General features: G+C 45.3%; 1 protein-coding gene across 13 annotated transcripts in view; it reads right to left on the bottom strand.

Annotated features, from left to right (window-relative positions):
* Positions 1 to 3,414: 3,414 nt before the first annotated feature.
* LOC130518720 (focal adhesion kinase 1-like) overlaps positions 3,415 to 13,524 on the bottom strand; it is a 30,127-nt gene continuing 20,017 nt past the window's right edge. For 5 of the 13 annotated variants that reach the window (XM_057021552.1, XM_057021546.1, XM_057021547.1 and 2 more), the window contains 18 exons: positions 13,373 to 13,459; positions 12,637 to 12,654; positions 11,294 to 11,350; positions 10,460 to 10,480; positions 9,777 to 9,874; positions 9,582 to 9,666; positions 9,406 to 9,506; positions 9,167 to 9,282; positions 8,962 to 9,062; positions 8,788 to 8,877; positions 8,509 to 8,713; positions 8,309 to 8,420; positions 8,155 to 8,229; positions 7,494 to 7,604; positions 7,262 to 7,356; positions 5,293 to 5,355; positions 4,889 to 4,928; positions 4,713 to 4,802 (listed from right to left, as the gene is read on the bottom strand). In XM_057021552.1, coding sequence (XP_056877532.1) covers positions 7,324 to 7,356; positions 7,494 to 7,604; positions 8,155 to 8,229; positions 8,309 to 8,420; positions 8,509 to 8,713; positions 8,788 to 8,877; positions 8,962 to 9,062; positions 9,167 to 9,282; positions 9,406 to 9,506; positions 9,582 to 9,666; positions 9,777 to 9,874; positions 10,460 to 10,480; positions 11,294 to 11,350; positions 12,637 to 12,654; positions 13,373 to 13,459 — 1,310 coding nt within the window. In that variant the 3' untranslated portion in view covers positions 4,713 to 4,802; positions 4,889 to 4,928; positions 5,293 to 5,355; positions 7,262 to 7,323. Of the gene's footprint in view, positions 3,478 to 4,707; positions 4,803 to 4,888; positions 4,929 to 5,292; positions 5,356 to 7,261; positions 7,357 to 7,493; positions 7,605 to 8,154; positions 8,230 to 8,308; positions 8,421 to 8,508; positions 8,714 to 8,787; positions 8,878 to 8,961; positions 9,063 to 9,166; positions 9,283 to 9,405; positions 9,507 to 9,581; positions 9,667 to 9,776; positions 9,875 to 10,459; positions 10,481 to 11,293; positions 11,351 to 12,636; positions 12,655 to 13,372; positions 13,460 to 13,524 lie in introns of those variants that run through there. The other 8 variants (XM_057021541.1, XM_057021550.1, XM_057021544.1 and 5 more) reach the window with 6 other exon arrangements.

The raw sequence follows: 13,524 nt of genomic DNA, 5'->3' as shown, positions 1-13,524 counted from the left end.
TGCTGAGAGTGAAGCAGGTCCGTGTCGGCTCGCTAAACACACGCTGTTAAACTCTTATAAAATAGATTGATAAACCGATCCTGCAGCTTAAATAACAGATTAACAACTGAATTGGAAGGTCACCCTAAAGGCAACGCAAAGGAAAGCCCCTAGTGTCCATGTGTGGTATCTGGTGACACATTTTACCTGCTAATGAAGTCATTTAATCCGCGTTAATGTGAAATAGCTCTGCGACTAGCTGCAGAGCTATCTGCTACATGCTAACGTCAGCCTCAAATACACACTCTCACAGTGTTTGCTAAATACGCTCACGCTCCCGAGAGGCCCCTGACCCTCCTCCCAGTCGGCTGCAGGGGCCCGAGAGAAGAAACAAGGAAACGTGTCCCTGAGGGAGAAGCGAGTGTCACACTGCAACAGCCAATTATGTAACCCTGTCGTATCAGGACCGGCTGGTCCGGCCTGCTGGCCGGGTCTGTGCTATCATCACGCTTCAGGGAACACAGCAGCAGGGCAGCAGAAATATGCCGCAAAACGTGTCACAGCAGGAGAACAGAAACAAATGATACTCCACACACACGCACACACGCACACACACACACACACCCTCATGATAGCATAATTCCGTCAGTTTTTCATGGATGTCGGTTCGCTCTACACGCTGGTTGTGGGAATATTGATGGCTGAGGAGTGTTTTAATGGTGGGGTCGATGCAAAAATTAGCCAGAATTTACCCCCATCGCCCCCCCCCCCCGTCTTCGCCTCACCTGTCTCCTCATGGAGGCCATTTGCTGGGCTGGAGCGTCAGTTGGCCGAGTTTCTTGGGCTAATGGCTGCACAGGAGCTGTCACCAAGGCTGAAACCGTGGCGATTGTTGCCCAGGGAGCTCAGCCCTGTGTTCCACGTGTGTTCCTGTGGCCCGGCTCTAAAACCATTATTATCAATTTACTCATTTTAAGTGGAGCTGTAAAGTGTGCGCTGCCCACAACCCTGACAGGGATGAACAACCCCCCCCCCCCCCCCCTAATCCGGCAAAGACTTTTTATTTTCACAAATTAAAAAAACCCCAAAACAGAAAACTTGGGCGGTGGCAGCTCAGTCTGTTGGGAACTGGGGGGGGGGGGGGGGGGGGGGGGGGGGGGTTCCTAGTTTGAGTCTCAGGGCAGACAAGACATGGAAGTAGGGGGAGGTGCCAGAACACCTTCAGGGCACTGCCCAGGTACCAAACACACAAATGCTCATATCGGGCCCTGTGATGAACTGGGGTGGGGTTGGGGGCGGTGATGTGTTCCCTCCCCGTGAACATGAAAGGAATAAAGTGATTAAGGAGACGAGACAAATAAAAAACTGAAGGTCCTCGGCCCCCGTTTCTCAGGGTGCAACCAACTCCCCCCGGGGGTGCAATTCCCAAACATGTGGAAGAAGGTGCTCATGATGAAACTGGATGGGGGGGGGTCAACTTGTGTAAACTTTATTTACACAAGTTATACGAATGCTGTGACGTCGCTCATCAAAGGCCACGCCCACCTACAGGTCCCGGGTCGTCTCCTCACGCACACCACACGCCACCAATAATCACACCCTTAAACAACTTTGTGAATTGATAACAGTGTTTTATTTGCTTGGTTCAGCAACTGTACATACGAACCCTTCCTGAGAATACAACTCCCCAGCGGGGGTGAGAGAGGGAAGGGGAGGGAGGAGAGGAGGACGACCACCAAGAGAAGGATGCGGGGAGACTCTCCTCTTCTGTTCCTACAGGAGCCACATGGGTAAATAACTAAGCTAGTTCAGTCAACCTGTACAGGGACTTCAGTCCAGACAGGCTGGAGCTCTGCGTGAATCTTCTTTTATTCTCAGTCGATCGTTCCTGTGATTTAAAAAGCAGCCCCCCCCCATCCGGTGTCCCTTCCCTTCCCGTCCTCCCTGCATCATATCTCAGAAACGTGTTAAAAATATAGCTTCTCTGAATATTTACCAAGTTAACTCGAAAAAAAGAGCGATATTTAGTAGGTTTGTTCTTCAGAATGCAAATTTCTATACTTTTTTGTCATATATTCATGCCTGAGATAAAGAGACAGGACGAGGAAACTTAATTTAAGAGAGGAGGAGCTTTAAGAAGAGCTGTGACGGCGTCGCTCCAACGGGATAAAATGGAATAATTACACGGAAACATTGCAACAGAATCGTCTTCATTATCGTCCCAGCGCTTCACTTCCAGTTGTCACTTCCTGTTTACGCGGCGCGCTGAGTCATTTTTACGTGTGCGGGCTTTAGTGCGCCCGTCCACAGCGGCGCTCCCGGCGTCCGCCTCAGCCTCCGTCAGCGTTTCATTAAAGATTCAAAAGTAGAAATAGGGGATTTTCGAGGATATGTAAGTGGGGGAGAATTTTTGTGGATACAAAAAGTACAAAACAACAGAATATTGACCTTCGCCATAGCAACAGAGGAAAGAACGAGTGGTTGAGGGCGGAGCGGGAGCCGACCCTTTCAGTCAAATCTGCTTCTCAAAAGCTGAATATCGATTCCTCCTTCGACGACTCGGCGCTTAAATCCTGATCATCTTGAGTCGCGATTGGTCGATGACGTCCAGCAGGTTCTTGGCGTCGACCGCGAGCGCGTGAGCCGCCATCAGCATGTGCTTCTTATAGTCCTTTTGTAAACTGTCCACAAAGGAGAAAACAATGATTATGTCGCCTCCATTGAGACCAGTCCGGTCTTTACTCGTCCAGCATGTGCGGGTCTTCTCGCCTACCTTGTCATAACATATTGTTGGGCCAGTTTCATCTTTGAAATCAACTCGGCCAGATCGGAATTTAAAAGTTTCTGGGCCATCTCAATCTGTTAAAAAAGACACAGAGCTCTGTTTCTCAACTGGAACACGCTACATTCATATATACTGCAGTGAATAGGCCTATGGGTAAAGGTGAAGTGGTGAGTAACCATGGAGACAGAGTTGGTTTGGCAAAAGCAGACTGATGGTGTTCCTACATTACCCACCACTAGGGGGAGACAAAACGCGCTTTCATATGTGATTGTAGGAGTTTTTATTAGTGATGGCACCGAATTGTAGGGGTGTGTGTGTGTGTGTGTGAGCGTGTGCTTACCTCTCGGTGTGTACTCGCTGGGAGCACAGGAAGTGTCTCATCTACTGTTGCCAACAGAGTCCTTAATGCTAGGCCAACCTCCTTTCAAACAAACAGATGATTTTAGTTTATTTTACTTTACGTCTGCTTTAACAGCGACAGAGAGCAGCAACGATTATGAGTAACGTTCAAGGCTAGCGTGCTTCGATCCTTCTCAGAAACACAATGTGGGCGCTACCTTCACCATCGGCACGTACTCCTCCGGGGCCGCGGGCTGAATTCTATTGGACATCTCAATCACAGCTTTAACCAGGCCTGTCACATTCTCATACACTTTGTCGTTGGAACGATCGAGGTTGGCAGTCGGGGTTGGGCTGATCTCCTGAGGCTGCAACTGGACCCGTGAAAATGAGAAAGTCATTAAGACAAAACCCTGAAGTGGCAGCGCCTGGCTGTAATTACACACAGACCGCTAGGGGGCGGTATATGACGAGTACACACACACTGCCCGCATGCATTTTTAGCTACAGCACATGCAGGAAAATATACAATTTATGTAGATATTTTTAGTATGTTGTGATGGGAAAAGATTCATAGAACCTACAAATAATGACAGGCTCGTTTATTCTGCTGTTTTTATTTATTTTTGTACATCTGTGTGAAAAAGTCCCTCTAACCACAACTCAGGTTATAAGGTTATTAAATCAGGTCACAACTGTATTTTCAGACGTCCAACCTTTAAAACATATTAAGAAACTTGTCGCCACCCCTCAAATAACTCAGGCAGTGACTCACACTAGAACTATCTTTTCCCCCAAGAATGCTGAGGTATCAAATTAATTTTTAATGGGTTACTTGATGCTATAAAAGAGTCCAAAATATCATGATTGACAGTGCATAATTTACCAACACCTCACAAGAGGGATGGTGTCATCTTTGAATTACTGTGAACTTTTGATTATATATAATTTTAGTGCATTTTTAAAACTATAATCTACATGACTGAAGATCTTTATCTAAAGTCTTACTAGTCATAGTTAGTTTACATTAAATCTATTCATCTGCATTTAAAGACTTTTCTTTACCAGGGATATATTTAGCTGTGGGACTACTTGACAAATGTCTGTTTTATTACTGAATCCTTTTATGGAGAAGAAACGAATACTAATTTAGTCTGCTCTCTGGTAAAGAAAATGAATCAGAATTCTTGTTACTATATGCTAACTAAGCTAATTCTACATTGCTGACAGACACACATAGATCTGCTTACCCTCCATGGCTATAGGAATGTTGTGGGTGGGGAGGTTTGTAGGGGTTTGAGATGTATGTACAGGGTGTCAAAAGAAGAGAAAAGTTGGACAGTGTGATCGGTGAGCAAACGGACGCAAATTAGCAGGTCAGAAATGAAGGACAAAGAGCAGCAACGCAGCAGTGTGTCGAAGTAAGAAAAGGATGAAGTTGTGGATGTTAATGAGAAGGAGAGAAGAGCAAAGGGGGAGAGAAGAGGGACAGCTCATTAGGCCCAAAACAACCATGTATGGGGCAGCATGCATGCCACCAAAGGCTTAAACATGCAGGAAAAAACCTTTGAAAGTGCTTCAGCGAGTGTGTGAGTGACGCGTACCTTGACCCCCTCGTTGTAGCTCTCCACAGGTCCGAGGTTCGCAAGGTGACAGGGCGCTCCGGGCCGCGGCGGTTTCTTAGGAGGAGCCACGGGCTCTAACATAGAGGAGCGGTGTCAGTGTGTGAGCTTCACTGGAAGATGTCGCCTGTATAAAATGACTTCTCCATCAAATATAACCGACCTGGTTTTCCAATGGGCTGGTAGATGTGCTGACTTCCGCTCTGCAGACAAACACAGACAATTTTACTCCTCCACAATAAGTCAAATGAAAGTGGGAAAAAAACAACGACCCAAAAACCCCAGCGTGTCCCGAGTTGACGCCGTTCCAGCGGTGGCAGTAAAGGAGTGCGCCGTTCTGGCTTTAAACTCCACATGAGCTCCCTGTGGTCATGTGGTCGCCGTGTAGGCAGTATTAAACCTGGCGCGCGCACAAAAATACTTTCCATCTTATTTTCCAGCTTCTGTCTGCATCCCTTTGAATGCTTTATTCAAAATACGAGATGTAATATTTCTCCTTCTCATCAACGTACGGAGCTCTGGGAGTACAGGAGCCTGTCTGTGTCTAACGTGCACGCAGAGACTGACCGGTGCTTGGAGCGTGCCGTCCTCCCTGTCGATGCTTCCCCTGCTGTTTCTGGACTCTGTCTTCTACAAGAGAGGAGAGAAATGATTACAACACTTTCCACAGCAGCTCCCATCTACCTGTTGCTGAGTCAAGTAAATCTCCACCCAGACGTCCATATAAACGCCATCCAAAAACACAAAAATAAACTAGTTGCGCCATTTTCCACCTGCGCCATCTGAACAAGCGAACGCTGTCATCGTTCTCACTCTCTCGCGCTCTTTCAGTACCGTTTTGGTGAAGCAGGACTTGAAGAGATGCATCCTGGGAGAGCACAAGTTGAACACAACGGGAGGAGGAAAGCAGAGAGCAGAGGCCATCGAAGGACGCGTGGCGACGGGGTCAGAGAGGTGGAGAGGTGGACAGATGGAAGGAGAGAGGGGCAAAACATGGAGACTGATGAAAGGCGAGGAGGGCAAGGAAGCACGGAGAGGGAGGGAAGTGGAGACGTGCACCGAGAAACGGGGAAAAAGTGAGCTGGAGAAAAAACAGAAGGTTTTTCCGAAGGAGGAGAAGCTCTTCTGCACCACAGAGACAAAAAGATCCCTGCTCTGTCCCGCGCTGCCTTCCCTCCCATTTTTCCAGCCCTCTCTCTCCACATCTCTCCTGCTGATGGCCTGCTGGGTCCACCTTCTTCATCCTCCTGCCAATCCCACTTCCTCTCTCATTCCTTCTCTCCTGCACTGTTGCTCCTCGCACGCTCTCGTTTCTCATTTGTCTTTTCACAACACTTCTTCTTTCCCTCGGCCAGCAGGAAGAGAACACGTCCCAAATGATCTGCTCAAATGGATCTGATGTTGTGGAATTCTTTACATAAAGCTTACCAATAAATCCAATGATAACATGTATAAGTTTCATTTATAATGATACATTTATTCAAATAAATACACTATATATATATATATATACTGTATATATACACACATTTACACACACACACAAATATATATATGATTTTTTCCCCAAATAAATACACCATATACTGGTATATACACACACATATATATATGTATGTGTGTATATGCGTATATGTGTATATATACAGTATTTACTTAAATTTATTGAATTGAATTGTGATTACAAAATGTACTCAAATGACACCCTGCCTTAGAAATAATCCCCTGACCACGTAGTCACATCTATAATAATCTTACGGTGATTTCATTGGCTAAACTGCTGTTCTCGACCAAGATGAAACTGAGCTGTGGTTTTAGATTACAATCACAAAGAAGAGGAAGAGAACGCTTTTATTTTTCCAGGAAACGTCAGTGACGTTTTAAGGTCAGAGCTGTAAACTGTTGATGGACGTGGTCAGGGAACAGTGCTGCTGTGCACCTCAGAGCTCCCAGGGGCCTGAGCATGGCGTGAACGTAAGGAGACGGCGCCTGAATTCATTAAAGAAATGAGATTAAATAAGCTGCCCGCCGTGTTTCCTGAGAGCTCATCTCCAAACTTACAAACTGACCACTTACAAGGAAGAAATGTGGCAGGGGGAAAAACAATCTGACCATAAAAGAGAAGAAAACAGACTTGCAGAAGCAGCGACTTCAGTTCTTTTCTGAGTGGGGGGAGGGGGGTGCTGCAGTGTGGCCGGATAAATGAAAGCCTGCAGAGCTGCTTCAAAGATGAGGCAAACTTGCAACATTTGGGAAAAGTACCCAGATGTTTGTGGACAAAGTGCAGGCCCACAGTGAACTTTTGTGAATTAGAATATTTGTTATGCTGGATTGAATCCCTCCTGGTGACCATGGCGATATTTAAAGGCACAGGCTGGAAAAGGAAGAGTTGTGGATCTTGCTGGTGTCTGAATCAAACCTTTTAGCCATTAGGGTCCAAACCACATGTAAATGTTGCTTTTCATTGCCTGTTAAATATTTTGTGGAGCTGTCCTCCAGCTTTTAAAAGAGAAAGTAAAAAGTGTGTATAGTCTACCATGAAGCTCTCCTCCTGCTCCAACCAGCGCTGGTCATCCTCCATCTGTTGCTGCTGCATCATCAGCCTCTCCTCCATCTGGCCTGGCCGTTGCCCTGCACAGAACACTGATGCTTAAAGGCTGAGGGGCTCTTCACCTCACTACTTTACCAGCATTCACAAGCAAAACAAGCAGTTTTTACTAGTCGATTATTTAAAAATGTGTGTGTTCAGCTGACATTTTATTCAGTACCTCGATGTTTGGGCTCCACATGGCTGTGTGTTCAGATCTGTGCTGACTCCACGAATCAGTCGGGGTGAAGCTGCCCCCGACTCCTCCTCCTCCACCAGCGTGGGCAGAAGGCTGCAGGAGGGGAGGAGATAGAGGCTCGTTATTAATGAGAATCAAAACAGGAAAACACATTGAGATTGTTTTTGTGGTGACTTTCTATGCTATCATAATAAAGGTTAATAGATCTAAAATAGTTACACCTCCTTATAAACACCACAGAGAATTATTTTTAGTAGATTTATTGTCTCTGTCAGAAGAAGCCGCCAGTCTGCAGCGCTGCATTTAATTTAGAATCTGTTGATGCGTGCTACTCAAGCTCCTCATGTTTTGTCCCAACACCGATTACCTGAATTATTTATTGATTATGCATGTTTACAGTTGGGACAGTTATTCATAGTTTTAGAGAAGCAAAATGATCAAAGGAAGCACAATTTCCCAAAGGAGCAATCTTGTGATAGAAAACACAAGCTAAAATGGTAAAAACGGATGATTGAATAACAGCGAATCCACCGCAAACGTTGTCTTTGACTGTTATAAAAACATAAAAACCTTCTGATAGTCAGAAAGAAACCCTTCAACGACTGAAAGAGAACCGAGGAGCGGCAGAGAGGTGCATCTGTACCTGGAAATGGTTGAGCTGTGGGCTGGAGAAGAAGCCTTCGCTGGATCGAGGGCTGGGGTAACCTGGTCTGCTGGGCTGCAGACGCACAGTAAACACTTTGCTTTAGCTCAACAACATCAAAGAGAAGTGAGTCGAGCCATGGGTGAAATCTTACTTTAGGCGGAGCTTCGTCCGACCCTCCAGAGTCCCAGGACATATTGACTTGTCTCCTCATCTCCATACGATGCCTCTCCTCCTCCTGGAGCTTCTCCTCTTCCAGTATGGTGCTACGACATTCACACACAGGGTCATTTTAACAAATTGTTCAAGCAAAACTAACAGCAAATCCTGCAAAACAGTACAAATATGGAATACCTGAGCTGTGTTTTAAGCTCTGTGAATCTGGGCCTCTTGCTGGGATCGTACGACCAACATTTGGTCATCAAGCTGTAAAGGGTGGGCGGGCACTGAGGAGGCATAGCCAGTCGCTCGCCGTTCTCTATCCGGCCAATCACATCGTTGTTCTTCACGCCCTGGAAAGGCTTGATGCCGTACATCAAGATCTCCCACATGCACACGCCTAGAAGCAGAAAAGAGTTTCTTTAGGACAAAACTTTCAAACAGAACAGAGAAGAAGAGCATTGCGTAACACACCGAACATCCACACGTCACTGGCAGAGGTGAACCTCCTGAAGTTAATGGATTCTGGGGCCATCCATTTGATGGGAAGTTTACCTTTAGAAGCTGAAAAAAAGATCTTTACTCAACTAATCAGTCGGCAGCTTTCAAAACAATCAGCATTGGGTCTTAGCAGGTCTCTGCTTTTACCTTTGTAGTAGGAGCTGTCCTCCATGTATCGGGACAGGCCAAAGTCTCCGAGCATCACACAGTCAACTGAAGACACCAGCACGTTGCGGGCTGCAATGTCCCTGTAAGGCAACAATATCTAAAATTAGAGCTGAGTTATGTTATTATTTAGGAACAAAATGTAAGAACAGACAACAGAAATGAATTTGTCGGTGTTTGTGTGCACCTGTGTACGAAGCGTTTACTCTCCAGATATGCCAGAGCTGTGCTGAGCTGGTAGGCAAACAGAATGAGAGTGGCCAAATCCAGACTGTATTTCCTCACCTGGAGGAATGACCGAAGCTGTGAAGACAGACGCCAACGAACGAATGAATATTCTGCTTGGGTCAGCGAATATTTTGCTTAACTGACACCGTATAAGCCGAAGATGAAAGTCGGCCTCTCAGCATGTCGACGCTCTCATACCTCCCCCAGGGTGCAGAGCTCCATGATGATCCACACGGGGTTTTCTGTGATCACTCCGATCAGCTTAACGATATGTGGATGGTCGAACTGACGCATCGTTACTGCCAGACAAACATGCGTACATTACTGGAGGAAAAAGAGGAAGAACACCCAATCTCCCTCTAGGGCATCCTTACGGGCTTCTTGTAGGAACTTCTCTCTGACGCTGTCCGACGTGCAGTTTTTGCAGGTCTTGATGGCAACATGTAGCGCTGGTTTGTCCTGTAAAACATTTAGAGCAAATCAGTGCAATGAAATCAAAGAGTAAACTTCCAATGCAACTGAAATGCAGCTGCTAGTGAGTTCGTCCTCTTGCGTGCGTTTGCACCTACCGGGCTGTTATAAACTCCTTGGTGCACATCTCCAAACTGACCCTCTCCTATGCAGCGACCCAGCTCTATTCTGTCTCTCTGGATCTCATAATCTCGTGCTGAGAACAGCAAAATAAACAAAGACTGGTGATGAGGGAAAACATAAATACATTCCGAAGCAGATTTGTGCATTCTGCTACACACACCTCCTCCCATTCACACACACACACGCGCACACACACACAGACACGTCTACTTTGACATGCAAACTAATCCGCACTATAAAGCTATAAAGTTTAGGAAAATCGTCATCTTCACATGCACACCACATTCCTCAAGCCTTTATTTTCTATCTGTGTTCTGAGGCATCGACCCGCAGGTCTCTCTGCTAAACATCTGTCCTCTTAGAGCTCTTCAGGAAATGCACATTCTTGATGGACTCACAAAGCTCCTGCAGCAACATCCACCTATGAAACATGTCACAATCCCTATTTCCACACAGCTGAAGATGTCAGGCCACAGACGAGCATTAACAAAGAGTCCAGTTGCTGTTTATCTCCAACACTTGGCCAACATTAACTCCATTTAACACGGTGCCAACTTTCTATTTCTAACAAAGTAAAACAGCGAAGGCAAACTTTTTTACTGAAAAAAAAAACTACATAAATGCATGAAGAGAATCCTTGAAGACGGGAAATTTTTACCTTCAACTACTCCATAGCTGACTGTGTTGGCGTGGGGAGAAAAAGGCAGAAAGAGATATGAAGAGAAGGAGAGAGCCAGACAGATGCTTTAGGATGTAAAGAGACACACACATCCATCTGTGTGTGGTTTATTCTGATACTTGGGTTTTAAACAATGAGATGAAGTTTTTAAAAGTCATTCTTTAAATAGAAATAGGTTAGTTAGTGTTACTCAGGTTAAAATGGACGGGAACAGATTTGACTCGTGACAAATAGAGAATTAGAAAAATCTGGATGCAAAAATTTGGTTTGGAAGAAATGGGACGCCAGAGTAATAGCATAAAACCACAATCAAAAGAAAACCAAAATCATCCAGAGAAACATCCAAAAGGAGAAAAAATGTCAACAGTAAGGAAAAACACACAGTTCATTTTCACTTTTGACGACTCGGTTTTACTTTTCACTAAATAAACATGTACGGTAAATGACCTGCAACCAAGTGCTGAGCCGATATTTTGACTTCCTGAAGTGCAGTCGGACCTACCAACACTTCAGCTTTTGCTCGTATTTTGACAGTTGTGAGAGAAAACCCCAGCGAGCCGCTCTAAAGACAGCGAGTCAGCTCTTATCTAACCACTCACTTGCAGCCTAACGCTGCTCCCCTGATCTTTATTGGAAACAGGCAGCCCGACTTGCGCCATTATCGACAGCAGAGCCGAATAAATGTTTCCCTGAGAGTAAAAGCTTATGACAGAATAACACTCGCGACATTGATGATACAGTAAGATTAAACACTACGTCTCGGGTTCAGAGTTGTTCAAAGGAGTTCAAAAGGAGACGGCTGTAGTCACTTACTGGAGGGCATGGTGTAAGTGTCCTCTTCATCAACTATCTCAGCGTAGTCATCAGTCTCTGTAACAGGACACACAGACGGAGAGAAAACGCTCAGCAATGCCAAGAAACGGAACTCAGCCCAACAGAAACAGCAAGAAACCAACCCCCGTTCCGTTTACCGTGTGTCCATCTGACCGTGTTTACTGACAGAATATGGAAAATCAACAGCTCCAACAAGTGAAGAAACACAGCAGCGGCTACAGAGTTTTGATAAATGCCACACAAAGCAATTCCCGCATAGCTTCTTTCTTTTGTTTCTCACACAGATGCACACACACATTGGTCAAGAGTGTCATCTGACCATGTGTTGCATATCTGTGCACGAAAGCAGCTGGCTGCGGGGAGTCAGAGCAGCGGTGAAGAGGAGGGAAACCACTCTGAGAAAACTGAAAACTGAGAGATGTTTTTTTTTTTTTTTAAAGTGTTCAAATGCAAGTTTAAATGTGAAGGAAAGAAAACGTCCGGAGCGAGAATGAGAAGGAGGAAAGGGGAGAGAAAAGGCATATGGTCCCATTTAGGACTGAATTTGTGTGGAGTTACACAGATTAGTAGACTGCCAGCAGGGAAAAAAAGGATGGACCGGGTCTGTCCGGACCAGATGGCAGCGTTCAAAATAAAATCCGTGTGCAGACTCAGCTGTTGGAAACAAGAGTCAAACATCTGCTGCCCTGCAGACTGCCCTCATATCTGCTATCTTACGCTTCAGAAAGTGTCGCTTTCAAGGGGTTTACTCTGAAATCTGGGAAAAGAATCCCCTTACGGGGAAAAGCACCAGGAAATAAGCCACTAATGTAAATAATATAGTAGACTAGGTCGATATAGACAATCGCTCTCACCTCTAAAACTCCTCCGTGCTGAAATAAGGGGCGAGTGAGAGCGTGTGTTGTATGTGATCTATTTAGCTCATTATAGCCAGGAATGCGTGTTTGAATCCAGCAAGCAAGCAAGCAAGCGAGCCTCTCCCCACTGCACTTGTGTGTGCATAAATATATTTCAGTACACGTATGCAAGATTTTGTGTGTGTATGGGGAGGGAGAGGAGAGAGAGAGAGAGAGAGAGAGAGATGAGGATGTGGCTTGGACAAGATCCCTTTAGGGAAAAATGCCAGTCTGATTCTACTTACAATGTTATTAATGCACAATAAAAGAAATAAATCTAAAGATTCATCCATCCATTTTCTTCTTATATTAAAAAATTACAAACAACTCAGCATGACTCTCTCTCGCTCTCTCTCTCACACACAGACACACACCAGCACGAGTGTGTGGATACACACAAGAGGATAAACAAGAACAAAACGTTACCATCCCCGCTAAGTTCTTCTGCAGGGTCCAGGAGAGCATGCAGAAAATGGGACAGAAGAAGAGGGAAAGTAGCAAGGGTACAGGAGAAAAGAGGGAGAAAGAGAGAGAGAGAAGTTAGACCATGAAGACTTGAAACAAAACTGGGTTAAAAGGTCTGCAAAAAACATAGCAGGCAAGTTAACGTTGAAAAGAAAAAAATGTTAAAAATATCTGTACTAACATGCAGGTACTGCTAATCAAAACCAACACATGTAGAGTTGTTTCCTTATATGAAGCTCTCTGAATTACTGCTGTAAGTAAACTGTGGTTTCAGCTGTTTATATTGTCAGATGGCTTCATTAGCATAGCAACCCTAACCTGCTGGGAAGCCCAGTTTGACTTCACTTTTTCACATTTCTACTATTTTTTTTAGTGCAAAATCAAATGTGCAAAATGTCGTTCATTAATGGCTGTTGTGATAAGCACCGACACGCAGGCGGTTACTTGCATCTGAAGCGTGCGTTCGTGCGCCAAAGAAGTTCATAAAAGTGAGCAGGCAATGAGGACAACAGCAGAGAAGGGCACCTTCAAAATAGAGACTGTGATGCAGTTATAAGTCAATGCTGTCCATTACTGATAAGGAATTTTTGGAATCATGTTCAGGATTTTATCCACAGCTTTTCTTTACTTTATCTTTCCACACCACAATTTTGTGGATGCACTCCTCCACCAATGGTCCAATGAAGGCCAAGGATACCATTGGGTGGTGAATCTGAACAGAAGACAAAGGGGAGGAGGAAACGCCGTGCCCTGGTTGGCTTAGGAGGTGTCGATGTCATTAGGTCTGCAGCCAATCAGGAGGAGACGACGGGAGTGGGAAAAATGTGAGGGGATAAGAGAGGGGTGACG

Source organism: Takifugu flavidus, chromosome 21 (assembly GCF_003711565.1).
Source record: "Takifugu flavidus isolate HTHZ2018 chromosome 21, ASM371156v2, whole genome shotgun sequence".
Lineage (NCBI taxonomy): Eukaryota > Metazoa > Chordata > Actinopteri > Tetraodontiformes > Tetraodontidae > Takifugu > Takifugu flavidus.
This window is presented reverse-complemented; position numbering and strand designations above follow the sequence as displayed.